Below are 26461 nucleotides of genomic sequence, written 5' to 3' on the forward strand. Positions count from 1 at the left end.
ATGGTGCAGAGAACTGCAGGGGTTGTGGCTAGAGATGACAAAGTGAGGGTGGGGTTGTCCCGGTGGAAGAGAGTTTGCACAGAATGGCTGGTTGCTGCCTTAAGTGGAGTGGGAGCAGACTTTTGGCACATGCAGTAAATAGGAGTTGGGATGATTATTTAGGGTAGGAGCTGGGGGAAAGCTAACGCGTTCTGAGGAGCTTTCTATAAGGTCGGACATCTGTGCATCGGGGATGTTAGTGCTCTGGGGTGCCTGTGCTCCTCTCCATAAGCTCCCATGTTTGACTGGGACCTGGGGAGCCTCTGCTACTCCAACAGGGGTGTGACCCTCCCCCATGGGAACTGGGGTCTGGAGCCCTGTCTATCTGGTGGGGGGTCTTTGCCTTTCTTCCTGCCCTTCCCGCATCTGGGGGAACCTTTTTGTCTCTGCGGGGTCTGAGCTCTTCCTCCCATTCCCATATGGGTCGGGGTCTGTCCCCACAGGGGAGGCTGAGGAAAGACTCAGTGACTGATGGGTTTGTTGGGCTGTGAAATCCTTTCTCCTATGTAGGAGAGCTCAGGCCCTGTTGCTGGGCACACGTAGGAAAAGGCAGGTCAGAGCCCTGGTGGAAGGGCTGTAGGGAATGAACCAGCCCTGGGTTTCCATAGGGGATGGTTAGTGATGGCACAGAGGGATTTCCTTATGTCTGGTTTCTGTGGCAGCATCAAAGAGGCCCATGGACACAGGTCAGGCTGGCAGGCCTGTCTAGCACTGCGGGCGCTGGAGATGAAGAGAGAGGAAAGGGAGGAGTGTTAGAGGCAAAACAGCCTGCAGTACTGCCCATGGCTGAGTGGGTTGGGTTACCTCACCACCCCAGCTGTGACCGATCTAATCAGTGGGCCCATCTCCCCTGGCATCACTTCATGTACACGCACTGCTCAGTGCCTGGTTCCTAACAGTGTTGGAGTCTCAGGGGAGGTGTCAGGGTTAAATCCATCTCTAAGCTTGGGGGGAAAGGACCCCAGAGCTCTGCCATCAAAGCAGAGGTTGCAGCTGAAGGAAGGGGGCAGACTCCAGCTGGAGGCATTGGGGTCAAGAGTATAAAGCAGCCGGCCGGGAGAGAGGAACTGCTGGGATCTGCCTGGCAGTAATAGTGTCTGGGTGGCACGGGGTCGGAGGTGCTGTGTGGAGGACAGGGTTTGGAGGTGTTGGGGTTAGTAGTGAAGGGCGGGTGTAATGGCTGTCAGGAATATAGAGATGGAAGATTCTGGAAAAAGCTGTGTTTTGTTGGGGGCAGAGACTGGCGGTTAATTAGGGACCGTGGGGTGGAGGTGGGGGAGGGCAGAAGACTGTGTCAGAGCCAGTGCAGTCACAGGAAATAGGGGTGTGAAGGGTTTGGGTTAGAAAATAGATTGGCCAAATAGTGAGTCAAGTATGTCACAGGGGTGGGGGAAGGTGCGGGGCTCTTAGTTCTGGGGAGACAGCCAGGGGTCAGAAGGAGAATGGTAAGAGAATGAGGAGCAGGCAGAGCGAGGTCTACAGAGTTGGGGAAATTACTAAGGAGGTAGAAGTGTGAACTAAAATAGGACTTTGGAAATGCACAGACACTGATTAGCAGAGCTGACAGAAGCTTTTGTGAATTTGAGGTTTTGATGCGACTTTTTCTTGAAAACTGTTTGGTTTGGTTGCCAGAAATTGAAAATTCTTTCATTTTCAACAAAAAACCCTGAAAGCTTGTTTTAAATAAGTTTTGTTGTTGCTGAAATTTTTAACCAATCAGAACAGTTATTTCAATCAGTACGGTCAGTGCAGGACATCACAGCCCCTAGAGAAGCCAGGATTGGCTGATGGGAAATGTTCTAGAAGTATTGGACAGAGTTGGATGGGGAACAGTTTTTCCCAGGCTATGAGAAATTTTCACCTTTGTGATGTCTTCCCTTCCTGGATCAAGACAAAGTCAATTTTCAAAAAAAATTTCATTTGGGCCAAAAATTTCTTTTGATTTTTGATTTTTATCTTTTTTACTCTAAATTCATTAAAATTTCAAAATGAACAGTTGCACTGAATCAAACAGTGAAACTTAATGTTGACATCACAACAGGACATTTCAATTTCAAAATAACTTAGAAAAATAACTACAGGGGGTCCCCAGTATAAGTCACTCCAGTTTACATTTGTTCCACACTAAAGTCATTGACATTTGTAGGAAGTGATGTGTTATAAGTCCTCCCATTCCTGCTCTAAGTTGTGCGAAACACTCCCCGCAATTCACTTTAAGGGAAGTCAGCCACGGGAAAAAAATTCCCCACTTTAAGTTGTTTTGCTGTAAGTCCAGATTTTTTGGAACATAATTTGGACTTCCAGTGAGGACCCCCCGTATTACAAATTGGCAGCTTAAAGGCAACTAGAGGCCTCTTGCGTGTAAAGGTTTTGGAGGAAAACAGTTCTCCTAAGCCCCCATTGAGCAATCCTAAGTAACAACACCTCAAGCGGTGGTGTTAATTGCTCACTAGCTGTCCTCCTCAGGCCAGATCTACACTAGAAAGTTTTGCCAGTACAGTAATATGTCAGCGGTGAGGCTTTCTGGTGATCTCTACATACTATACTGGCAAAAGCCAAGATACAGATGCAGTTCTATCAATAGACGTATACTTTTGATGGTACAGGCTGGACCACCCTGGTCCTGCATCTTCGGGCCCTGACTTGTTCCAAATGAAGGAATTTGCCAGACTAGGGGAGGTCCCCTGACACTGGCCCCAAACCTACCTCGCTGCCATTTCTGCTTCCAGCCCCAGGCTCCTCCAGCTGACTGTGCTGCTGGCCCTGTCCAGGCTTGCCGGACACTGTCCCATGCTCCCTTCCCTGCCGTAATCATAATGCAGGGCTCATAGCCACGCTGCCCACCTCCCACTGCAGAGCTCCCAGCCATGCCACCAGAACCTTCTGCCCTCAGCTCTCTGGTCCAGGAAAATCCATTTGCCTTTTGGGAGTATTGATGTCAGGGTCATCCCCAGGGAGTCTCTGGGACTCAGGGCACCCCCTGTCCAAGGGCAGCCATCCCACACCATACGGCTCTGACATGTATTATTCTGGCCTGGTAATGCCCTTTAAAATTATAACTTTTCTTTTTTTAAAACCTCATGATTCCATTCCCTTCTCCCTCCCCCAATATCATCATCCCCCTAACCTGCACAGCTCAAGGCCAGGGAAGGCTAAGTCTTCCCTGACCCAGGCCATGGCCTTATTCATGTTCTGCCCTGTATCCTCCCCCTCCTTTCCTCTACTCTTACCCTGAAGCCATGAGGTGCTCCCTCAGCTCCACCCGGTGGCCTGGAGCTCTGGGGGGCCCAATCCCATGGTCTGATGAAGCACTGCTAGTCTTTTTTTTTTTTTTAACTAAAGGCATCTTTTTGAGGACAGTGAAACGGTGGAGGTGTACACACTGCACAGCCAATTTTGGCAACAGAACTGCTCAGTTTTAGCAGCATTGTAAAACCCCTTCAATGACTGTCATAATGTCAAAGGACCAGTAGACACCATGCTTGATTTTATCACTGTCATTGGATTGAAGGGGTCACACAATGCCCATGCTGAGTGCTTTGAATAGCAGTTGCTGGGTTAATCTCCTTGCACTCCATCTGTTTTTAATGCCCTGAGAATTTTTGAAATTCTGTTTCCTATTTGCTTGGTGTGGAGTGTTTACATCACATCTTCCTGATGACCATGGTGGCTCTCTGCAGAAAACACTCTCCCGCTTGGAGCACTGCAGGGCTTCTAGATCTGATCAATACATGGGGAGAGGGGGCTATGCAGTCCCAATTGGACTCAAGCCATGGGAATTTTAAAACCTGCCTGTAGGAATCATGTAGCTTTCTGGGAAAGCGCTATGACTGAGACGTCCTGCAGTGCAGAGCCAAGGTGAAACACACATTACTGGTTTCATCTTCAAAGTGTTGCCTCAAAGCCTTTCTGATTTCTAGTGCCCCAGGTTGTGCCCCTCTAATAGCCCAGGGGCCTGGCTGCTCAAAATCAGCAGCCAGACAGTCACTGCTTTCAGAAATTCAATATTAACTGGACTGCCATTCGTGATGTGCTCAGTGACAGCTAGCAGAGCAGTGGAGAGCAATGCAGGATCCATTCCTGTGGTTAAAGATGGCGTGGTGAGAAAAAAACAAAGGATGTCGAAAAATGCTACCAAGTGAAGAAGGAAACACAAGAAATGCTGGGGTAGAAATCTCATGAACTGTGGGGTAGCTACTCCCAGTGCATTACTGTCACTACTGACCACCCATGTGTGTCCGTGCTGGACGGACAGAGGGAGACAGTATGAACACCCAAGCATGACTTTCTTTCAACACTTTTTGACTGTCAAGACCTTCAACTTTTTTTGTCTGCCAGACCTGAGTCCATTCTCTTGTCCAGTAACTTCCAACTGAGTAGGTGTTACAACTCTTTCATTTAAACGTAGCTCTGCAAAGCTTTCTGTGGTTTATTTTTTAACAAAAAGACGTGCAAAGTGTGAGCAATAAAACTCACACTTCAAAGTGCAGTCGTACATTACTTTCAGCAGCTCAGCTGCCTCTTTATAAAGCATCGTCACACTGGTCAGTTTGGTGTTACAGACATGTCTATTAGCTTCTCTCAAAACCATGTATGGGCACGCTGTCCTTATCACCACTTGTTAACCGCTAATGTTGCAAGTTACTTTGCTGCCTGCCTTTTCTAGCAACGCTTGCCAACTGTTCTGCACGGTCTTCTTAATGTTCCATAGAATCACAGAGTCGAAGAGATCTCAGGAGGTCATGGAGCTTACAGTGTTGTTTAGAAATGCACGGGGTCTTCCTGCTAGATACTCTTGTGGTGCTGTTTGATTTGGTTTTCAAACTGTAGGTGGACCCTCCTGAGTTGTCAGATAGGCCTGGAAACTTGGCTGGCTAACACTGTAGAATCTCTTGCTTTACCTCATGCTGCTGCCACTGGGTGGGAAGAAAGAGACGGAATAGGAGCAAATACAGTATCCATATGTAAGAGAGGAGGTATGAGGATAAACAAGCCAAGGATGCATGAGCCCTGGCATTGCCAGTAGAAGTAGGGAAATGTTATTACCACTGACTAAGGTGGGGCTTACCTGGTGCAAATTGCCCCTTTTTTCAAGGCCCCATCCCCAGGAGCCAGGCCGCCCTCTCCCTTCACCTGGCCCAGAGCCATTCCAGTGTTTACCAAAGATGTGCGGAGCAGACTCTGAAAGGGGCCCCAGCACCAGGAGCCCTGCAAACAGACTCTGCTCTGCCCTGTTCCTATGCCTGCTCCAAAGGGCTGCTCACCTTTAACACGGGCACAACAGCCCGGCCCAGCTGTGCCCGCCTGCCCTAACAGCGAGTCCCAGCGCTGCCTGCTGCCCGCCCCAAGGAGCCTCCTACCCCGGCCTCCCCTGCCACCCCCCGCAGTGCTCACCAAGCTGCTGCAAGTGGCACTGAGCCTGCCTCTGACTTTGGCCTGCCCAGCCACAAAGACCTCCCCTGGCAACCACTTTGGCAGAAGGGCACCAGCGCCTTCCTGGGGCAGCGGCTGGAGCCCCTCTGAGACACGGGCTTGAAGGGATCTCCCCGGACAGCCGTTGCTCTCCTGCTGCGCGCTTTGGGACCTCTTTGGGGACTGACAGCTGCAGCAGTGCCTGCTGTGGCTTCCCTCTGCCTCATTGGACACCACAGCTTGTGCCCTAGAGTCTTTGGGGACTTTTGCCTTCTCCTTGCTGTGCCACGGAGCCAGAGGTGGCCCTGTGCCTGCTCTGGCCCCACACGGCCATTTTGGAGTGCCTGCAGCTGCTGCTCTATGCTCCATGCTCCATGCTGCTTCGCTGCTCCTGCACGAGCTGAGCTCAGTCTGGAGTCCCTCTCTCTGGATGCGGCAGCTTCGCTGTGGCCTCCCTACCCCCCTCTGGAGAGGTGATACTGAAGACTCAACACCAGTTCTGGCAGGTCCCCAGGTGGTGCTGTCTTGATGCAGGTAAGGCCCTTGATGCAGCTGCAGTCCCTGCCCAGGGGAAGGGAAGACTCCAGGCTGGGGGAGTACGTGGGCATGGGGGAAGCCCATCACCCAGGGGCTGGTGTCACCTGTCCCTCACACAGCCCTGCTGGTGGGTGGGGAGGGCTCAGTACTGGTGCACAACACAAAATTCATTCTGCTCATGGGAGGAAACTCTTAAGGGAACGCTCCCCCAGCCTCTCAGCCCCCTCACTCCTGAGTTAATGTCACACCTCCAGAGGCCTGGCTAATGGGGGTCATGGGAATGGTTAACAGAGGTCAGGGGGTGTGGGCAATGGGGGTCAGTGGTGTGGTTAACAGGGGTCAAGGAGTGTGGCTAATGTGGACAATTTTGGTTCAGAAAATATGGTCACCATATCACAACGTCATCTCTCGCCCCCAACAGGTATCTGCACCATCTCTGCAGTGTCACACTGGCACAGCCAGAATTTCCCCCTTTGCCTCCCTCTCTCAGTGGGCCTGGTGCCAAACCTGGGCTGCTGTGGGTAGGAGACTGCTCCACCCAGGGAGTGGCAGCTGCGAGTCCACTGGCTGCTCAGTGTGGCCTGGTCCTGCCCTTTGCTGCACCCCAGCTCACTTGCTGCTCTCCCAGCAGCCCCTGTCCCTAACTTCCACCCCCCCACACACACACCTTCCCAGCCAAGCGCAACTGGCAGCAGCACCCCAGCAGACACTCAAGCCAGGGGAGTAGTGGAGTCAATATATGGCCCCACCGCACCTTTGGACAAGACAGAAGAGACACATTTCCTCAAAGTAGAAAGGGGGCCTGCTCCTCTCAAGCCCCCTGGACGTTGAGCACTGCACAAGTGTCATCTCCACAAGCCGGCTCAGCGCGCTTCACCCCAGAGCTACAGGGAGTGACAGGACTTTCCCTGCAACTGATTCCCAGACTGGGGTGGCATCAGGTGCCAGATTTGAGGGCAGGGAGACTGAGAGTGCAGGGATTCAGTGCTTTCCCCTGCTGATGCCTTGGCAGGGAGGGGAAGGAGGAGATAATCTGTCTGGAATAATACAGAAGGGCGAGGAATAAAGAGAGTAGCAGGAACCAGTGCATGGTCAGGGATGGCAACAGGATCCAATGTGGGTCAGTGGGCAGGGCCAGAATAGATGGAAGAAAAAAAGGGTCAAAGTGGAAGACAGGGAATGGTAGGTGGATAGCCCCGATGAGAAGGGAGCACAAGGCTTGAAATCAGGGTGGAGTAATTGAATCCAGGATGTAGGGCAGTGGTTCTCAACCAGGGGGTACATAGAGGTCTTCCCAGGAAACATCAACTCATCAACTTTTACAACAAGATCCATAAAAAGAACTAGTGAAGTCAGTGAAAACTAAAATTTCATACAATGACTTTTTAAACTGCTCTATATACAATACACTGAAACGTGAGAATATTTATGTTTCAATAGATGTATGTTATAATTATATTCAATTCTATATTTAAAAACGAGAGAGCAATTTTTCAGTAATAGTGACGGGACACTTTTGTACTCTTATGTCTGATTTTGTAAGCAAGTAGTTTTTAAGTTGGGTGAAACTTGCAAATCAGACTCCTGAAAGGGGTACAGCAGTCTGAAAAGGTTGAGAGCCAAGTGTGGGGATGGATAGGAACACAGGGATAGGAAATATGGTGGTGAGTGTATTCAGAAGCAAAAGGGTGTAACCACTAGAGAACACAAATTCAGCCTATAATCCCAGGCATCTAAAGATCATTTGTTCCTCGGAGTCATCAAATAGCTCTGACACCCACTAGAAAACTATCTCCTCTCCTTCTAATGACTAACTTACACTGAGGATTAAAACCAAATGTATCAACCAGTTTCTCAGTTAGCTCAAGATTGACTTTACATACTACCACAATTAAATCACACCCAAGACTACTGTGTTAAAGGGCCACGAAAGATGGAAAAACAATGAGAAGAATGGCATCTTATAGACTAAGGGTACGTCTACATTACAGCGCTAGTTCGAACTAACTTAGTTCGAATTAGTTAATTCGAACTAAGCTAATTCGAACTAACGTGTCTAGAACTAAAAACTAGTTCGAATTAGCGTTTTGCTAATTCGAACTAGCAAGTCCACATTGAGTGGACTCTGAACAGGGCTTAAGGATGGCCGGAAGCAGTGCCGGCAGGGCATAAGAGGAGGACTTAGAGCATGGAGATGCTGTCTCAGGCTAGCCGAGGGCTGTGCTTAAAGGGTCCCGACCCCCACCCCGGACACACAGTTCTCAGGGGTGCCCCGCTTGCAAAGAAGTTCTGGCTTGGAGTGCCCGGAGTACCGACACTTGGCACATCACACCACTCGGCCATCAGCCCGGCTGCACTTGCCGCAGGCTGCCATCTGGGGAGAGGGGGCAATTGGGGGGCTGCAGGAGAGCTTCCACCCCCAGAAGCCCGCAGAGCCAGCCCAGTCCTCCCCATCGGGGGCTCGTACCCCATTCCTCCCTCACCTCCTTCCACTTACCCTTCCCTAGCCCCCCTTCTTATTGATGTACAAAATAAAGATAACGTTTCTTCCAACATTGACTCTGTCTTTATTGAACAAAACTGGGGGGAGACTGGGAAAAGGAGGTGGGAGAGGGGAAGAGAAAGGCTGGGAGAAGGGAGGGCAACTAACATGATCAGGGTTTGGGAACAGGTCCCAGATGAAGAAAGGCTACAGAGACTGGGACTGTTCAGCTTAGAAAAGAGGAGACGGAGGGGGGACAGGATAGAGGTCTCTAAAAGCAGGGGCTGGGTGGAGACGGTGCATTCAGAAAAGTTCTTCCTGAGTTCCCATAAAGAAGGACTAGAGGACACCAAAGGAAAGGAATGGGTAGCAGGCTTCAAACTAGTAAGAGAAAGTTGTTGTTCTTCACAAAGCAAATAGTTAACCTGCGGAACTCCTTGCTGCAGGAGGCTGTGAAGGCTACAACTACAACAGAGTTTAAAGGGAAGTGAGATCAAGTCATGGAGGTTGGGTCCATGGAGTGCTATTAGCCAGGGGGTAGGAGTGGTGTCCCTGCCCAAAGTTTGTGGAATGCTGGAGAGGGATAGCACGAGACAAATGGCTTGGTCACTGTCTTCGGTCCATCCCCTCCAGGGTCCCTAGGGTTGGCCGCTGTCAGCAGACAGGCTACTGGGCTAGATGGACCTTTGGTCTGACCCAGGACGGCCATTGTAAGCTCAGGGCTCAGGGTCGGGGGTCTCAGTGGACCCCCTTGATTTTCATGCACACCTGCTTCTGGGTGGCCAGGCTGGCAGCTCTCCTGCCCTAGACGGCCACTTTCCTGTGCCTAGTGTGGAGATCGTGGACAAGGTCCACGATGTCCGCACTAGCCCAGGAAGGTGCCCGCCTCTTGCGGTCCAGGGCTAGCTCCCGGGAGCCGCCAGCCTGGTCCCGGGAAGAGGGGGTGGGCTGGGGGACATCGGGTGGGTGGCTCTGTGCAGTGCCAGGTGCAGGGTCTGCTGGCTGGGTGCTGGCAGGCTTGCACCTGGCACGGGCACCGTAGCCAGACTGTGCCCCTTTAAGGGGTCCGGGGCCGGGAGGGAGGCATAGAGTTTCCCTGGTGTTGGCCAGAGTGGCCACCAGGGAAACCTGGGGAGGGCTAGCCTCCCACTAGTTCGAATTAAGGGGCTACACACCCCTTAATTCGAACTAGCTAGTTCGAACTAGGCTTAATCCTCGTAAAATGAGGTTTACCTAGTTCGAACTAAGCGCTCCGCTAGTTCGATTCAAATTCGAACTAGCGGAGCGCTAGTGTAGCGCCTATTAAAGTTAGTTCGAACTAACGTCCGTTAGTTCAAACTAACTTTGTAGTGTAGACATACCCTAACAGATTTATTGGAGCATAAGCTTTCATCAGCAAATGCCCACTTCGTCTGACAAAGTGGATCTTTGCCCACAGAAGCTAATGTTCCAATAAGTCTGCTAGTCTATAAGGCTGTGTATAAACTTCACCGCTCTGTCAGCAGAGGGATGTAAATTAGACGTTTCAAAAGTGCAAATGAAGCAGGATTTTAAATATCCCGTGCTTCATTTGCATAATTGCATCATGACGCTGTTTCAAACAAACGCCATTTCAAAAGTGAAACTGTGGTTTAGATGCAGTTCTTTCGATAGTGGGGTGTCTTTTCCCAAGATCCTGTACTCCTGGAGACGGCTGGCATGTCCCTGCAGCCCCCTGGAAAGGTTAGAGCCGGGATTCTCCACACGCTGCCCTTGCCAGCAGACACCACTCCTGCAGCTCCCATTGACCTATGATGGAGATATGTGGCCATTGAGGAGTATAGGTTCTTTTGAAAAAGTACCCCATTGTCAAAAGAACCGCTTCTAAACCGCAGTTTCTCTTTCGAAATGGCGCTTGTTCGAACAGTGCCATGACATGATTATGCAAAAGAAGTGCAGGATATTTAAATCCCTCTTCATTTGCACTTTCAAAACGTCTAATTTACATCCCTTTGCCGACAGAGGGGTGTAGTTAGATGTAGCCTAAGATATCACAGGACTTCTTATTGTTTTTTCAGATTCAGACTAACACAGTTAACCCACTGAAGGTTGAAAAGCTAAGCACGCAGAAGTTAGGAAATGCCAGAACTCAGCTTGCACGTGCAATCTTAATCTGACCTCCTTTTGTGTTACATTATGCTTTGAGTAGATGATGTCAAGGCTGTTCTCCATTCTGGCACTTTGAGTGCAGAAGGTGGGGGCCCAAAAGTGACCTTAAAATACCTTGCCTCTATAGGCTTCTGCTTAAATCTCCCCAAGGTCACAGATTCCCTGGTTTTGGGAAGTAGGTGCCATCACCCCCGGAAAGATTCTCTTGGGAACTTCTTCCAGAGGGGTATTCCAAGTTCTTTAACCACAAAACAAGCTACATTCTCTGATAGCTGACCTCTCCGTCTTAGACAGACCTCCTATTACATTCCAGGACACAAGAATCAGATCATAGTCTTTAAAAAGGTGATTTTATTAACAAAACAAAAAGACTTGGTAAAGCACACTTGATTGCTAGGTGGTATAGAGCAACTAAGAGAAAACAAATGAAAGCACAGAGAATTGCTTCCCTGGGATTCAGCCTAGTGTGAGTGTGATGATAGGGACTCAGCACAGAGGAATCTAACCAAACTACAAAACAAAGAACGTAATCTGATCATGTCTAATTAAACATTCCCTATCACTTACATTCTATAGCTGTAATGTCCAGTCCAGTTCTAGACATGGATATTCCTGCCTGGTTCAATTTACCATATTCTCCCAACTCCTGGTTTGAACTCCTACAAAAGAACTGCAGCAGGCAGATTCCCTTTCAATTGAAATCTCCACATCTTCTTCCCATTGCTTCTCCTGGCTCCCTGCCAACACTTTCTGGCTACCCCGGGTGTAGCTCTTCAGCTACTCAATGCTGGGATGTTTAGAAAAGGGCAGCACCCGTCCCATCCATCACACATGATCATATTCTCTTTGGACAGGATCTCTGCTTCACTCTGCAGAGGTTGGACAACTGCTCACTGACTGGGTGGCCATTCAATTTCTAATGCTCATTAAAGCCACTCTATTGTGTAGATGCCATTATATCGGTATTAAAGGTGCTTATATACATACAGCTTATTCTTGTACAGAAAGAGGAATAAGTTAGGCTTTTGCAAGGCACATTTTCTCTGGTAATAATGCATCCATTCTAGGGAATGTTCTTTGGTATAACTATCGTGATTAAAAAACACCCCAAATAGTTATATTGATACAACTGTTCAGAACAAGCCTTATTATGGGACACAGGTGCGCTTATGAAAATCACATTCCTTATTAGTACTAAGTGCTTTGCAATATGGTTAGTGTTGAGTGCACTAATGATTCTATCTTAGATCACTCCTGAGGTGGGCAGCTGGTGTTTCTCCTTTGCAGCTGAAGAGTTAGTTCTGTGTTACTATCTTCAGCCTGTGCCTTCTGTTTTGGTTTCTGTCTCTTATCAAATGATTAGTAGATAAGAGAAGTTGTTAGCCACACCTGTACTGAGATGGTCCAAGTTAGGGCATAGGTCCTCTGCAGAGGTAGCAGCTCCGCTGGGGTCTGTGCTGAGAAACCACACAGGAAGATGAGATACATGCATAGACACAAACAGAAAGGCAACAATTCAAAAGTTAGGTAGACTGGACACCTGAAAGCTTAAAGATGAGAAAGGTTATACTGTGTGAATAAAACAAAATTTAAATTGAAGAAACATAAATGCAGACCATTTTTAAATGAGGGTATCTTTGGACCAGTTCTCTTAGTTCCCCATCTTTCCTCCCACTTTTTTGTTTATTTATATTGCAAAATCATGGGGAAAAGCCTCCCTGTTTGTTGAAATGTTTTCATTACTTCAAAGAAACATTTCAAAAAGAACTCTTATTTTTATTTTTTTAATTGGGTTCAGTTTTAATGAGAGAAAAACACTTTTGCGTCTCTCCCAATGGAAAGAGATGTTAGGAGACTAAAAAAGAGACAAAGAGACTGAGATTATTTTCTGCCAAAATCAACAACTAATCATAATTTCCCACCCCCCATTCCTCTCCACCCACTGCAAAAAGTCCACCAAAATGAGCATTTTCTGTGAATATTATTATTTTGGTTGGAAATTCATTTTCTGTAGAATAAAAGTGAAAACTGAAGGAAAATTTGTTGATCAGCGCCACTTCAAAATGGCTTTGAAAACTGGTCACTAAACTTATGTCTGCAAACTTTCCACGCCTAACCCACACTTACACAGCAGCATGCTGAACCCCTTTAGTGGCTGCACCACAAAGTTTGATTCCATTTGCTCTGAACAGGCAGAGGAGTTCTTTTAGCTCAGGCATTAGAGCTCATGTCTTAATGAAAGAATTTTTAGGTTCAATTCTTCCTACTGGTCACGCCCTGGAAACGTTGTTTTACTATGAAAAGACATATCTGTGTGTACACTACGTATAGCTCATGCATGAACAATTGCATATAAAAAAGTAAGTTTAGATGTTTGAAAAAGTAGCTCTACATTTATTTTTCTATGAGTTTTATCTGAATACTTATTGCAGGGTCAGACTGTCTTGTGAATTGATTCATCTGCCACTGAAATGCAGCTTTTCTGGGATGGACCATATTGTAAGTTTAACAGCAATAATTGATAACGAGAAGTAAAAAAAAGTAGCATAACCACAGTGCTATAGAGAGATGGAGTTTGGTTTTGTTGTGGTGCTAATCACAGAAAATCCTGTAGATCCTACATTATCCAGTAATATCATTGTAAAGGCAATTAAGAACTGGATATCTGAGTTGCATTTAAAATTCTTTCTCTCACTACAGATAACTTCAGCCCCCGATCTTCCATCTGAACTTCTTGACTTTGTTCCTCTATTCCTGTTCTTTATTTAGTATTTTCCATTACAGAGTGTTACAGGCCACATTGAGTGTTGCAAAACACTTGGTTTCAGAGAAAGGAAATGGAGGGTTTCGACAATTACACTGTTCATTTCAAAGCTCTCTCTCCTCAAGCCCTTCAGTTCTTCAACACAACTGCATTTTTTACAATACACAGAATAAACCTGAAAACCTAGTGGAGGAAAAACCAAGCCATCTGAAGGACATCCTAACACTGTTTGTCATTAGGCTTAGGACCCTGTTTGCAGAGAGGTGTTTGCTCGCTGTTAACATCCTAAATCCTGTTACTGCCTGTTAACCAGTACCACAGCACCTTTGTTTACTGCATGTTTTTGCAAAGCAGGTGAATAGTTTTTTATTAACTACTCTGTTCAAGTAAAAAAAAATAGATTTTCACAGACTAAATAGCTCTTTAGGACAACTGCTCTTCCTACCATCATTCCTCCTATAGTAGCATCTCTCTGATAGATAAAATCAAACAGGAATGTGTAGTTGTGGTAGCACTTTGGAATTGTTATGGAAGCAGGTGCTGATGTCATACATGTTATGAACTGGTTACATGTGAACACTCTGAATGGAACACTCCATTGAAAGAGAAGGGTCTATTTCAAGTCAGCGTGCACACATACATTCATTTGCATTTAATAAAGACAATATGCAAAGTGCTCCACTTAGGAAGGAACAATCAGTTTCACATATACACAATGAGAAGCGACTGTCTAGGAAGGAGTATGGCAGGAAGGGATCTAGGGGTCATAGTGGACCACAAGCTAAATAGGAGTCAACAGTGTGACGCTGTTGCAAAAAAAGCCAACATGATTCTGGGATGCATTAACAGGTGGGTTGTGAGCAAGACACGAGAAGTCATTCTTCTGTTCTACTCTGAGCTGGTTAGGCCTCAGTTGGAGTATTGTGTCCAGTTCTGGGCACCGCATTTCAAGAAAGATGTGAAGAAATTGGAGGGGATCCAGAGAAGAGCCACAAAAATGATTAAAGGTCTAGAGAACATGACCTATGACGGAAGTCTGAAAGAATTGGGTTTGTTAAGTTTAGAAAACAGAAGATTGAGGGGGGACATGATAGCAGTTTTCAGGTATCTTAAAGGGTGTCATAAGGAGGAGGGAAAAAACTTGTTCATCTTGGCCTCTGAGGTTAGCACAAGAAGCAATGGGCTTAAACTGCAGCAAGGGAGGTTTAGGTTGGACATTAGGAAAAAGTTTCCAACTATTAGAGTGGTCAAACACTGGAATAAATTGCCCAGGGAAGTTGTGGAATCTCCATCTCTGGAAATATTTAAGAGTAAATTGGATAAATGTCTATCAGGGATGGTCTAGTCAGTACTTGGTCTTGGTATGAGGGCGGGGTACTGGACTCGATGACCTCTCGAGGTCCCTTTCAGTCCTAGTATTCTATGATTCTAAGTTCTTCACAGTCTGCTTTGATCTTGACTATCTTGAACAGTTTAGTATCGTCCGTAAACTTTGCCATCTCACTGATCATCCCTTTCTCTAGATGGTTTATGGATAAGTTGAATAGGATTAGCCCTAGGACTGACCCTTGCGGAACACCACTAGTTACCCCTCTCCATTCTGAAAATTTACCATTTATTCCTACCCTTTGTTTCCTGTCTTTTAATCAGTTCTCAATCTATGAAAGGATCTTCCCTCTTATCACATGACAACCTAATTTACACAAGAGCCCTTGGTGAGGGATCTTGTCAAAAGCTTTCTGGAAATCTAAGTATACTATATCTACTGGATCTCTCTTGTTTGCATGTTTGTTAACCCCTTCAAAGAACTCTAATAGATTAGTAAAACTTAATTTCCCTTTACAAAAACCATGTTGACTTTCCCCAACAAATTATGTTCTTCTATGTGGGTATGTCTACACTTGCAGCCTAATTCGAAATAGGGCTGCAAATGTAGGCATTCAGAATTGCAAATCAAGCCCAGGATTTAAATATCCTGCACTTGATTTGCATGTTCCTGGGTGCCATTTTTTGAAATTTACAAGCCCGAAATAACTGCCCGCATCTAAACGCGGTAGTGAACTGGGAGTTCGAAATAGAGTCTTATTCCGAAATACCTGTTATCCCTCCTGCAATGAGGTTTAACAGGTATTTCAGAATAAGGTTTATTACTCTGAAGTTTTTCTATTTGTTCCAAAACCTCCTCTAATGACACTTCAATCCGGGACAGTTCCTCAGATTCGTCACCCACAAAGGATGGTGCAGGTTTGGGAATCTCCCTAACATCCTCAGCCATGAAGACTAAAGCAAAGAAATCATTTAGTCTCTCTGCAATGGCTTTATCATCCTTGATTGCTCCTTTTGTATCTCGATCATCCAGAGGCCCCACCGGTTTTTTAGCAGGCTTCCTGCTTCTGATGTACTTCTAGTGTCTCTCCTCAGAGCCTGACTTGGACCATTGCGGAGTGGAGAGCTTCTCTATAGGGATGTCCCTTGAGCTGCTCTGGCTCTGAAACAGGATTTGGATGAGGGACATCACTCATTTTCCTTACCTGCGGTCTCCTCAAATCCATGAGAACCAGCTGAGACTGATCATCTGAGTCTTGCTTTATACCTCACAAAAAAGCAATTTACAAGTCCCCCAGTGCCGAGTTGAGATCTGGTCTTAAGCAGTGATCCCTCAGACAAGGTGCCATCAACATCTGTGTCTTCACCTTTTCTGGAGACATTTTTTACCCCAGCACCATCAGGTGTGGTATCAGCATTGGCGGCTGTACGCCCTGCTGTGCTCTCAGTGCCACTGACAACACAACTATTTGTGTCTCCCTCTGCCAGCCTCCCCTTTCCTGCAAGTGCATTGTGTGATTCCAGTCCCAGCTGCCTCAGCTATGCAGGCCTCGCTGTCATCATGTACTACAACTGCACCGTCAGTTTCTCCTGCCTCTGCAATGCAGCTCGCATCAGCTCCATTGGCATTCGGCATCAACTCACCTTTGTCTCTCACATCTGCTGTCTCTCGCATCTGGTTCCACTAGCTCTGTCAGATACACCCATGTCTGAACCTTTGGGCACCACCATGTGTCGTCAGTGCTGAGACCTCCACCAAAGCCTGTGAGATGTGTTCTCCCATTCCCAGGGGAGAGTTCTATTTCCGTTCCTCCTCCTCTTCAGACTCTGCACATGACAGTCTTCTGTCTCCTTCTCCTGGGATGAGTACACCCGACCCCCTCAAAGGCAGGACATTAAGGTCTCCATGGTCTCTCAAAGAGTGTTCCATCCCATGTACATCTCAGTGTTTCTGGCTGAGGGCCATTAAACAATCCCGTTCCCAATGAGGCAGTCTGAACTAGGGGTCACAGTCAGTAAAAACACCCCCTTCTTAAAGGGTAGTGAGGCCTAGCAGCCAGAGTCAACAATAACCCTACTACCTTCCCAGGGGACAGTGAGACCTAGCAGCAGGGGGTCTGTTCTCACTCCCTTCTTTCAGGGCAGTGAGGCCTAGTGGTCTGAGCTAGGTAACCCTAGTTAACCCTTGAAAGTCCAGTGCAGTGTTGGTACCCCCTATCCCCACATCACACTCTTCCAATGTCTTTCCGTTCTCCATACAGACTGTGCTCTATTGTTACTCAAAATATTGGGCAAGGCCAATACTCTTATAAAGATGCCCTGGTACAGTGCTTGCCACCAGGGACAGTACTGGGCCTCTTGGACTGTTCTAAGACCCTGTGGACCTCTGACAGCTACACAGTCCAGAGGGACGTCACCTTCCCCAGCTCAAAATCTCAGCGTCCCTTCTCAGTGGAGCCCATAGGGCAGGAAGCAGCAAGTAAGGAATCCCCCGGTATTTCTTCCTCTTCTCCGGACGAGTCAACTTCACCTACCCAGGAAGAGTTCAATGTCTTTCAAGACCCTGTGAGGTGACTGGCTGCTTCTCTCGCAATGCAGTAGAACCAGGGCAAGAGAATACACACAAGGGACTGGATGCCCTGCAGTCTCCTGCCCTTCCCATTAATGGTGCTCTGTTGGAACCTGTCACGGTTCTTTGGCAGACACAGCCTCTAATCTGTCTAAAACGTGGCTTAGATAATATGAAATTCAACACCAAGAACATGGTTATTTCTTCACTCACCTTGTCCCAGATTCTCTAGTAGTCATGATGGCAAATGAAGGATTGAGGCAGTCGTACCAAAGGGTACTGTGAAAGAAAAGGAGTTTGAGACTGGATTTGTGGATGACTGTGATGGGGCTCAAGAGGGCAGGCGGGAGGGGCCCGCCACAATGACAAAGACCGATATCACTTCCAGCCTTCAAATTAAAGTCTCAGAACTTTGTTCTCTCTTGGCTGGATTACAGCAATGTAGTATATTTGGGCACAAAACCTTCTGCGTTTAAGTAACTCCAACTAGTATAGAACAGTGTAATGGGTCTCCTCAGTAGCACTGGCTGCCTTGAACACATCAAACCCGTCTTCTCTCTACACTGGCTTTCCACAGAACTCTGTAAAGTCTCAGTTCTTGTCTTCAAAGCACTCTATGGCCTGGGCCCACGATATCTAAACAGCCATCTAAAGCTCCAGGACAAAGACTGTGTTTGACAACTCCATTCCTCTGGTCCATGGGACACTCAACAGTGGCAGGAGACAGAACATTCTCTGGAATGAACTTCCCCAAGAACCAAGGATTATCACAAACTTCTCCATCTTCCACTCCAAGTGCAGGGCACATTTCTGTGACCTTGCCCTCTCTAATATAAACACAAAGCAAGTGGTATTTATATGGAAAAGAAACAAAACACCAAAAAACCCTTCACTCTACCAAAGCTAGACACTCTGCTGCATGTTTCGGCCTCTGTAGCGGTGAGGAGAGAACACACACGTGACTGGCGTTAGTCACGTTACCTAATGCACTAACACAAGTCTCTCAGCCATTATGGTGAGGAGCACATTATCAGATTCTGCATAGAATAGAACAGAAATATGCTACTGCTAACCAGAGGGCAGACACCCACATGAGACTGCTCTTAGATACAACTGTACGCTCACATCTTCCTCTCTCCTTGCCATGGCTGGAGAAATAGTTTATGCTGATTTAAACATTCCTGGAGCCAGTTTCTCTCCGAGGCCACCAAGACGATCTCCACATCTCAGTGAGTGGATTTAATCTCTTACTTTTGCACCAATACGGGCAGTCTTTGGGGAGGATTCCATTTCTCTAAAGTATTTATTGCTTGATTGACAGCACAAATAATTTAGAGTAACTTTGTCTAGAGGCAAGGAGCAGCTCTGTGCTTTATATATGGTAGGATTTAGCTAATGGAAAAAGCTTTACTGCTCTCAGCATTTGGCAACTGAAATCTATTAAGCTAATAGAGTGCATCTTAGGTTGTTATTGCCGCATGTCACAGAAAACTTCTTAGCTGCTGACATTCTAAGCCTGCAAATGCAAGTGCAATGCAATAGCTGTACTTTATATGGGACCTTCCTATTTATTTCACATGTTTGCAGGACATACCAACAAACTATTGCAGTAACAGTCCATAGTAAGTAGGTTATAGTTGGGGGGCAGAGAGCAGTACATGGGGCGAGTTTTACATAGAACGATTGAGCACAAGGAATATGGGAGGCTCATAGACTAGAATTTGTTATATGTGAGAGGGTTAAAATCCACATACCTCTGAGAGAAGAGGTGGAATCTGAGACCAGGCAGGGAGCCAGTTATGTGCAGAGGATCATGAAGAATGTGGTGGATGGTAGGTAGTGTGGGAAAGACTGGATTTAGGAACAAGTGACCCATGTAATTACCTGGGGTACTGGGTTTAGGCTTGGGGAAATTGTCTACAAATGCAGTAAACTATGAGATATTCAAAACTTTAATGGGGGTGGGGGGCATTGAAGATGCTCGTCGCCTCAGGTGCCATTTGGTCTAGATAATGGGGCCAGTGGGATGGGTCTACTGACCTCGGTAGTGATATAAATAGGGAGAGGAAAGCCCTGTATCAGAGGAATGTGGAAAATGGGACCAGAGAAGAACCTGGCCAAGGGGATTGGATGGGTGGGACTGGTGGACACTATCAAGAGTTATCGGTGGTTTAGGAATATTGAAAATGTAACAAAATGTTGTGATGGATTCGGTCACAGAAACCCTCTTGAGATTGTCACTTGAGGTTCCGAAATTACTACTGTGCCTGCCTACCTGCCCTCTAGGGACCCCACCACACTGTCCTGCTGAGTCAGAACTTCTGATTCTCCCAGCAAAGGCACAGAATTGGGGGTCAAAGTCTACAGCAGAGCAACACAAACACTAAGATCCACTCAACTCTGGGAAGGTCTCAGTTATTGAGACCCCGGTGCACAGCCCTTGCGGAACCAGAACCCCAGATAAATCCATCTCACTATGCTGTTCACCCCCTTTATCAATGAAGGAGAGAAATGCACAGCTGTTGTATCCTCCTTGGTAACAATTATTTACACTGGGTTTATTAATTAACAAAAGTGATTTTATTTATTAAGCATAAAATGTAGGATGTGAGTCGCTGCCAATTAATTAATCAGTGCATTAAGCTTAACTACCATGTTTTGTTTTATTTTGCTTAGTAACTTACTTTGCTTTAAGAAACGTAATACATGCACAGTCTTACCCTAATAGTAGTTCTAATCACCTTTTCTCACAAGCAAGAGTCTCCCGGCTTTGGCCTGATCCTTCCCCCTGTTCAGTTTCAGACGTTCCCTGGAGTCATCTTGGGTGGTAACCAGGGGTGTCCTGGCATCTCACAGCCACCCCAATTGTTTGGTTTCATGCCTTTATGTAGATTTTGCCCCATGTGGGAATCCTCTGTGTTTAGTTCAAACTTTTCTTACTCTGAGTGAAAAAAATATAGTGTCAAAAATGGTTTCTAGAAGCCAACTATAGTTTAGGCTCACAAGAAAAGCAAGACTCTTCCCAACTCATTGCCCTAAATACCCAGCAGTAAGATCCTTAAGTACCTCTAATTGTGCTCACATCACAGGTCTAGATCAGCAAACAGGTTTATGTTTCACATTTCTAACTTCAAATAAGAGAATGATTCATGCATACAAATAGAACAGACTCAGTCAACAGATTATAACTTTTTAAATGACCTTACATCCAATATTTTGTATAAAGAATATTTGAGTTAGGAATATTCCTGTTCCTAAGCATATTTCCATGAAGACTAAGGGATGCAATGTCACAAATGTGTTATAATTTAACGTAAAGCGTGTAAATTGAGTATCATAATTAATTTGTGATTCCCCTGAAAAATTATATTAAATTAGTTTAAAATCTTGCTAGTTTGGAGAGTGGGTGAAATGATCAACTATTAAATAACTCTATTTACAGTATATTTTTCATAAGTACAGTAAGGCTACAGATTTACATAAAGATACAAATTTTCAGAAGTGCCTTAGTAAGAGGTGTTTCTAAAAATTTCACTTTAATTGTCCAGATATTTAATCAAGCTATTTATCAAATGTGCTTCCTTCATCTCAGAAGTTTTCCTTCTTGATATACAGTTACAACTTGTGAGCATAAATGAATTATCGCACAGCTTCTTATTGTACTTCTTCCTGAAGTGTCTGATGGAGTTTTATTAACTGTCAATGTTTACTTCATAGTAATATGTAACTTAGTATGCATCTATCTCGTTAAATGTAATTCTTGTGAAATTGCATAAAGCTGTTTCCAGGCACTTTAGATATTATTTGCAGACAGGATCTGATCTACTTTTGAGAAACATGTTAGGAGTTAGATTCTGCTTGTTACATCAATGTAAATCCAGAAGTCGTTCCATAGAATGCCATAGAAGTCGTTCCAAACACACATCACTGTACCAAAGAGCTGAATTTGACTGTACATGGTTTATTTAGTCTCAGTTTTATGATTTTGTTATGTTGAAGACTGGCTCTGGGTTAATTAATGGAATTTTAGTCCCCAGTCCTGTGATCTGATCTGAGCCTTTGTGGGACCCACCTGCACAGAATCCCATTGAAGTGAATGGACACAAGGGCTGACACATGTGGATGTGGCTGCAGGACTGGGACCTTTATTCACAAAGTCCAAGGCCAGACAGGACCAGTGCAATCATCTAGTCTGGTGTCCTGTGTAGTAGAATTTCCCAGAACAATTCCTAGAGCAGAGCTAGAAAAACCCTCCCGTCTTGATTTTAAACTTGTCAGTGATGACGAATCACCATGACCGTTGGCAGTACTGTATGTCCTGTCTTACAGCTAAGGGCCTCATCCTCCAAATGCTTGCCACCATAGTGCAGAACTTTGTGTTGGGGAAAGCCTCGGAGGGGTAGCCATGTTAATCTGTTACAGAACAAACTTAAAAAACAGCTAATAGTCCTGCAGCACCTTAGAGACTAACCACACATGTAGATGGTGTCATGAGCTTTTGTGGGCACAACCCACTTCCTCAGATGAGTGGAGTCAGGGGTCCAGAGTACAAACGAATAGCAGAGACAGAGAGGGGATGAGAGAAGGGAGAGAGAAGGAAAAAAATGGGGGAAATGTCAATTAGAGCAGCCTTGCTAACGGAGGCTAACAGAGTGGGCTGTTAGTACCCGGTTCTGAGCCTTTTCCATCACTAGGCTGTGGAATGCAGCAGCCCATCCAGGTCAGGTCTTTGTTCAAACCTTGACTGCAGGAGTCAAACTTGTATGTGAAACCAGGTTCTGCAGCGTCTCTCTCCAGCTGGCTTTTGAAATGTCTGTGTAATAAGTCAGTCACTTTTACACCCATTAGTGCAGGGGAGGGGAACATTTGTTGGGTCAGGGGTCACTACCCACAGGGACATCAGTCGGGGGCCATTCAAAACCTTCCCTGATGTGGTGTGATCTTTTTTTTATTTAGTATTGTAGTGTGAGGACTGAGTTTGCTTCACTTGCACAGCTGTGGCCACCCCTTCCTCCCTAAAGGCACCCCATGCAGGGAAGGGACTGGGTGTCACTGGGCAGACTCACCACCTCAGCGCCCCCTGCCGGTAGCCCTGGGAATTAGCTTGTTGGCTCACTGGTCGCCTCCCTCTGGCTGGTGTCTCCCCCTGCCCTCGCTTCCCTCTCCAGTCTGGACTTGCTCCAGTGTCCCCCCAGCCCCTTCTGGGAGGAGGGGGGGCTGTTTATCAGTCTCTGCACTTGAACACACAGTTCCCCAGGACCCTCCTTGCCTCAGTGACCCACTGCCAGTCTTCATCTAGCCCCTGCCTCACGGGCAAACTGCAGCCTGAAATGGCCACTCGGCATTGGCAAGAGGGGGCGGGGGTTGGACCTGCTGCCTTTGCCAACCCTGGCTGCCCCCCTGCAGCCCTAGTAGCCTCAGGCCCTGCAGCCTGGGGTGAAGCCAAGCCAGTGCTCCCCAGCTCTGCCTTCCTTCCCCAGCCCTGCTTCCCAGGCAGCCAGGTCCCTCCGGCTCTCCAGCCAGAGCAAGAGTGATTCTTCCTCTCCCCCAGGGGCCCTTCTTTCTACAGCCCCCTGCTGGGCCCTAATCAGCAATAAGGCCTCAGCTGGGGCTTGCTCTCAGCCCTTACTCAGGGCTGGGTTTTGCCCTTAAAGGGCCAGTGCAGGACAGATGCCCTGCCACACTGGGGATGGGTTTTCCCTTCCCTCCCGCTCCTGCAAGGGACTTCCCTCCTTCCCCTTCTCCTCCTTAAAGGTATGTCTACACTAGCCCCCTAGTTTGAACTAGGGAGGCTAATGAGGGCGACCGAAATTGCAAATGAAGCCTGGGATTTAAATATCCCACGTTTCATTAGCATGTTCCTGGGCGGTCACCATTTTGGAAACTGACTAGCCTGGAATAACTGCCTGCGTCTACACGCAGCTGTGAAACAGGAGTTCGAAGTACAGGCAGTCCCCGAGTTACGCGGATCCGACTTACGTCGGATCCGTAGTTACGAACGGGGATTCTCGCCCCGGAGAACTAGAGCAGTGGGACACCTGGTCCCGCCGCCCGCCTTCTCCGGGGCGAGAAAAGCTGCTCCCCGTCTCCCTGGGCTGCTGGCTGCTGGCTGGGTGCGGCGGAGCACCGGGGGCTGGACCCGCGGCCGCTTCTAGATCAGCTGGAAGCGGCGAGGGTCCTGCCGGGTGCTCCGCCGCTCTGTGCAGCGTCTCCCTGGTCTGCAGACTAGTGCCCCCCCCCCCAGCAGACCAGGGAGACGTGGAGCAAAGCCGGGGGCCTGTGGTAGAGCAGGTGGGGCACTGCCGGTTGGTCCCGCAGCACCGCTTCTTGGCGCTACTGGACCAACCCGGCAGCACCCCAGCTGCTCTGCCCCAGGCGTCCTGATTCAGCTGCTGATCAGTTTCAGCAGCGGCTGAATCAGGATGCCTGGGGCAGAGCAGCTGGGGTGCTGCTGGGTTGGTCCAGTAGCTCCGAGGAGGAGTCACGCTACTGGACCAAGCCAGCAGCACCCGAGCTGCTCTGCCCCAGGCGTCCCAAAGTCAGCCGCTGCTGAAACTGACCAGCAGCTGACTACAGGAAGCCCAAGGCAGAGTTGCTCTGCCCTGGGGTTCCTGGAATCAGCTGCTGATCAGTTTCAGCAGCAGCTGATTTGGGGACGCCTGGTGTTCTTATCTTGAATCTGTATGTAAGTGGAACTGGTGTCCAGATTCAGCGGCTGTTGAAACTGATCAGTTTCAGCAGCGGCTGATGCCAGTTCTGACTTACATACAGATTCAACTTAAGAACAAACCTACAGTCCCTATCTTGTACGTAACCCGGGGACTGCCTGTAAAGCCCTAACTTGAATTAGCTGTTAAACCTCATTCCAGGAGAAATAATGGCGACAACCTGGGAACATGATAATGAAGCACGGGATATTTAAATCCTGCACTTCATTTGCAATTTCGGTCGCCCTCATTAGCATCCCTAGTTTGAACTAGGGGGCTAGTATACACGTACCCTCAGTGTTAAGGGGCCCTGCTGGCAGCATGTGGCTTCCCCATGCAAGGAAAAGACGGGGGGGGAGGGGGCGGGAGAAGCTGGCCCCTCTGTGGCCTCTCTCATGCAGGGAAGAAACTTGGGGGTTTCCCCTCCCTCCCACTCCAGGATGGATTTCCTCCTCGTCCTTCCCTCCTGGTCCCTGCCTGTCTCCTTAACAGCTCCAGCCCCTTTGCAGCTGCCTGGTTCAGGGGAAGGGCAGCAAGCACAGAAACCCCAGAGCTCCTGTTTATGCAGGAGTTCCAGCAAGTGATGCTTTCCCCCTCTGGCCAGACTTATTGTGCGCCTCCTACATGCAGGAGAGCAGCCAGGAGTATCTGGCAGCACTGCAGGAGAGGCTGGGGGAAGCTTTTAAAGCCGCCCCAGGAACCCCTCACAGCGTTTCATGGTGCCAGACTCCCAGAGGGGCCGATTACATTGCTTGGTGGGCTGGATCCAACCTGTGGGCTGGAAGTTCCCATCCCTGCATTAGCGAGTGTCCAGGCAAGTTAAAATGTTCCCCAGCAGGTTTCTGTGTGTTACCATTTCCAATATCTGATTTGTGTCCTTTAGTCCTTTGTCACAGAGGCTGTCCAGTTCAGCCAATATCCATGGCAGAGGCATAGATCACACTGGTGGATGTGCAGTTGTATGAGCCTCTGATATGGTTTCTTATGTGGATAGGCCCTGTGATGGTGTCATTTATGTAGATGTGATCGGGGTTGCTTGCAGGGGTGAGTTCCTGGGTGAGTGTATCTGAGGTGTGCAGTATGGTTGTTGGAAAGAATTTGTTCACGTTAGGGGGGTGTTGGTAGGCAAGGATTGGCCTGTGTACTGTGTGGCTACGTCTATACTGTACCTCTCTTACGCAAAAGTTTATGCAAATGAAGCACAGATTCGCATATTGCCCCCTCATTTGCATAATTAATTAGGGGCCGTTTTTGCACAAAAAGGAGCTGTGTAAATGGCTTCTTTTTGCACAAAACTCCCCTCTTGTGCAAGAGCCATTCTTCCTGAAAAAATGAGGCAAAAGCCTCTTGCGCAGAAACGGCCCCTAATTATGCAAATGAATATGCTAATCTGCGATATGCTAATCTGCGCTTCATTTGCAATACGCTTTTGCAGAAAAGAGGTGCAGTATAGACGTAGCCTGAGAGTGAGAGGTCATTTTCCAGGACGGGGTGTAGATAGTCAGTGATACCCTGGAGGGATTTAACTTGCTGTCTGTAGGTGATGACCAGTGGTGTGCTGTTGTTTTGTTTGTTGGGCCAGTCTTGAAGAAGCTGATGCCTTGATACTCGTCTGTCTCTGTCGATCTGTTTTTTCACTTCTCTAGGTGGGTATTTCAGGTTTAAGAACACCTAATAGAGATCCTGTAGGTGTATGTCTCTGTCTGTGGGATTGGAGCAAATCCGGTTGTATCTTAGGGCTCAGCTGTAAACAAGGCTAGGTGTACAATACAGTGCTAATTCGAACTTAGTTCAAATTAGTTAATTCGAACTAAGCTAATTCGAATTAGCGCATCCAGACTTAAAAACTAGTTCAAATTAGTGTTTTGCTAATTCGAACTAGCATGTCCACACTGAGTGGACCCTGAACTGAGGTTAAGGATGGCCAGAAGCAGTGCTGGCAGGGCATCAGATTAGAACTTAGAGCACGGAGCTGCTGTCTCAAGCTAGCCGAGGGCTGTGCTTAAAGGGACCCAACTCCCACCCCGGACAGACAGTTCTCAGGGGTTCCCCGCTTGCAAAGCAGTCCTGGCTTGGAGTGCCCTGAGTGCCCACACTCGGCACATCACAGCACTCGGCCATCAGCCCGGCTGCACTTGCTGCAGGCTGCCATCCGGGGGGATCAATCGGGGGGGCTGCAGGAGAGCTTCCACCCCTAGGAGCCCGCAGAGCCACCCCAGTCCTCTCCATCGGGGACTCGTACCCCATTCCTCCCTCACCTCCTTCCACTTACCCCTCCCTAGCCCCCCTTCCTGATGTACAAAATAAAGGACACGTGTGTTCAAAAATAGAAACTCTCTTTATTGAACAGAACTTGGGGAGACTGGAAAAAGGAGGTGGGAGAGGGGAGAGAGAGGATGGGAGAGGGGAGGGCAACTAAAATGATCAGGGGTTTGGAACAGGTCCCATATGAAGAGAGGCTAAAGAGACTGGGACTT

The 26461-nt window shown here is 47.6% G+C and overlaps 1 protein-coding gene across 1 annotated transcript in view; it reads left to right on the top strand.

Annotated features, from left to right (window-relative positions):
• The first annotated feature begins 18421 nt into the window (after positions 1-18421).
• LOC112547597 (killer cell lectin-like receptor subfamily F member 1) overlaps positions 18422-26461 on the top strand; it is a 45527-nt gene continuing 37487 nt past the window's right edge. Inside the window, exon 1 of the mRNA XM_075913824.1 lies at positions 18422-18506. Within this exon, the coding sequence (XP_075769939.1) occupies positions 18422-18506 (85 nt within the window). The remainder of the gene's footprint in view (positions 18507-26461) is intronic.

Source organism: Pelodiscus sinensis, chromosome 32 (genome assembly GCF_049634645.1).
Source record: "Pelodiscus sinensis isolate JC-2024 chromosome 32, ASM4963464v1, whole genome shotgun sequence".
Classification (NCBI taxonomy): domain Eukaryota; kingdom Metazoa; phylum Chordata; order Testudines; family Trionychidae; genus Pelodiscus; species Pelodiscus sinensis.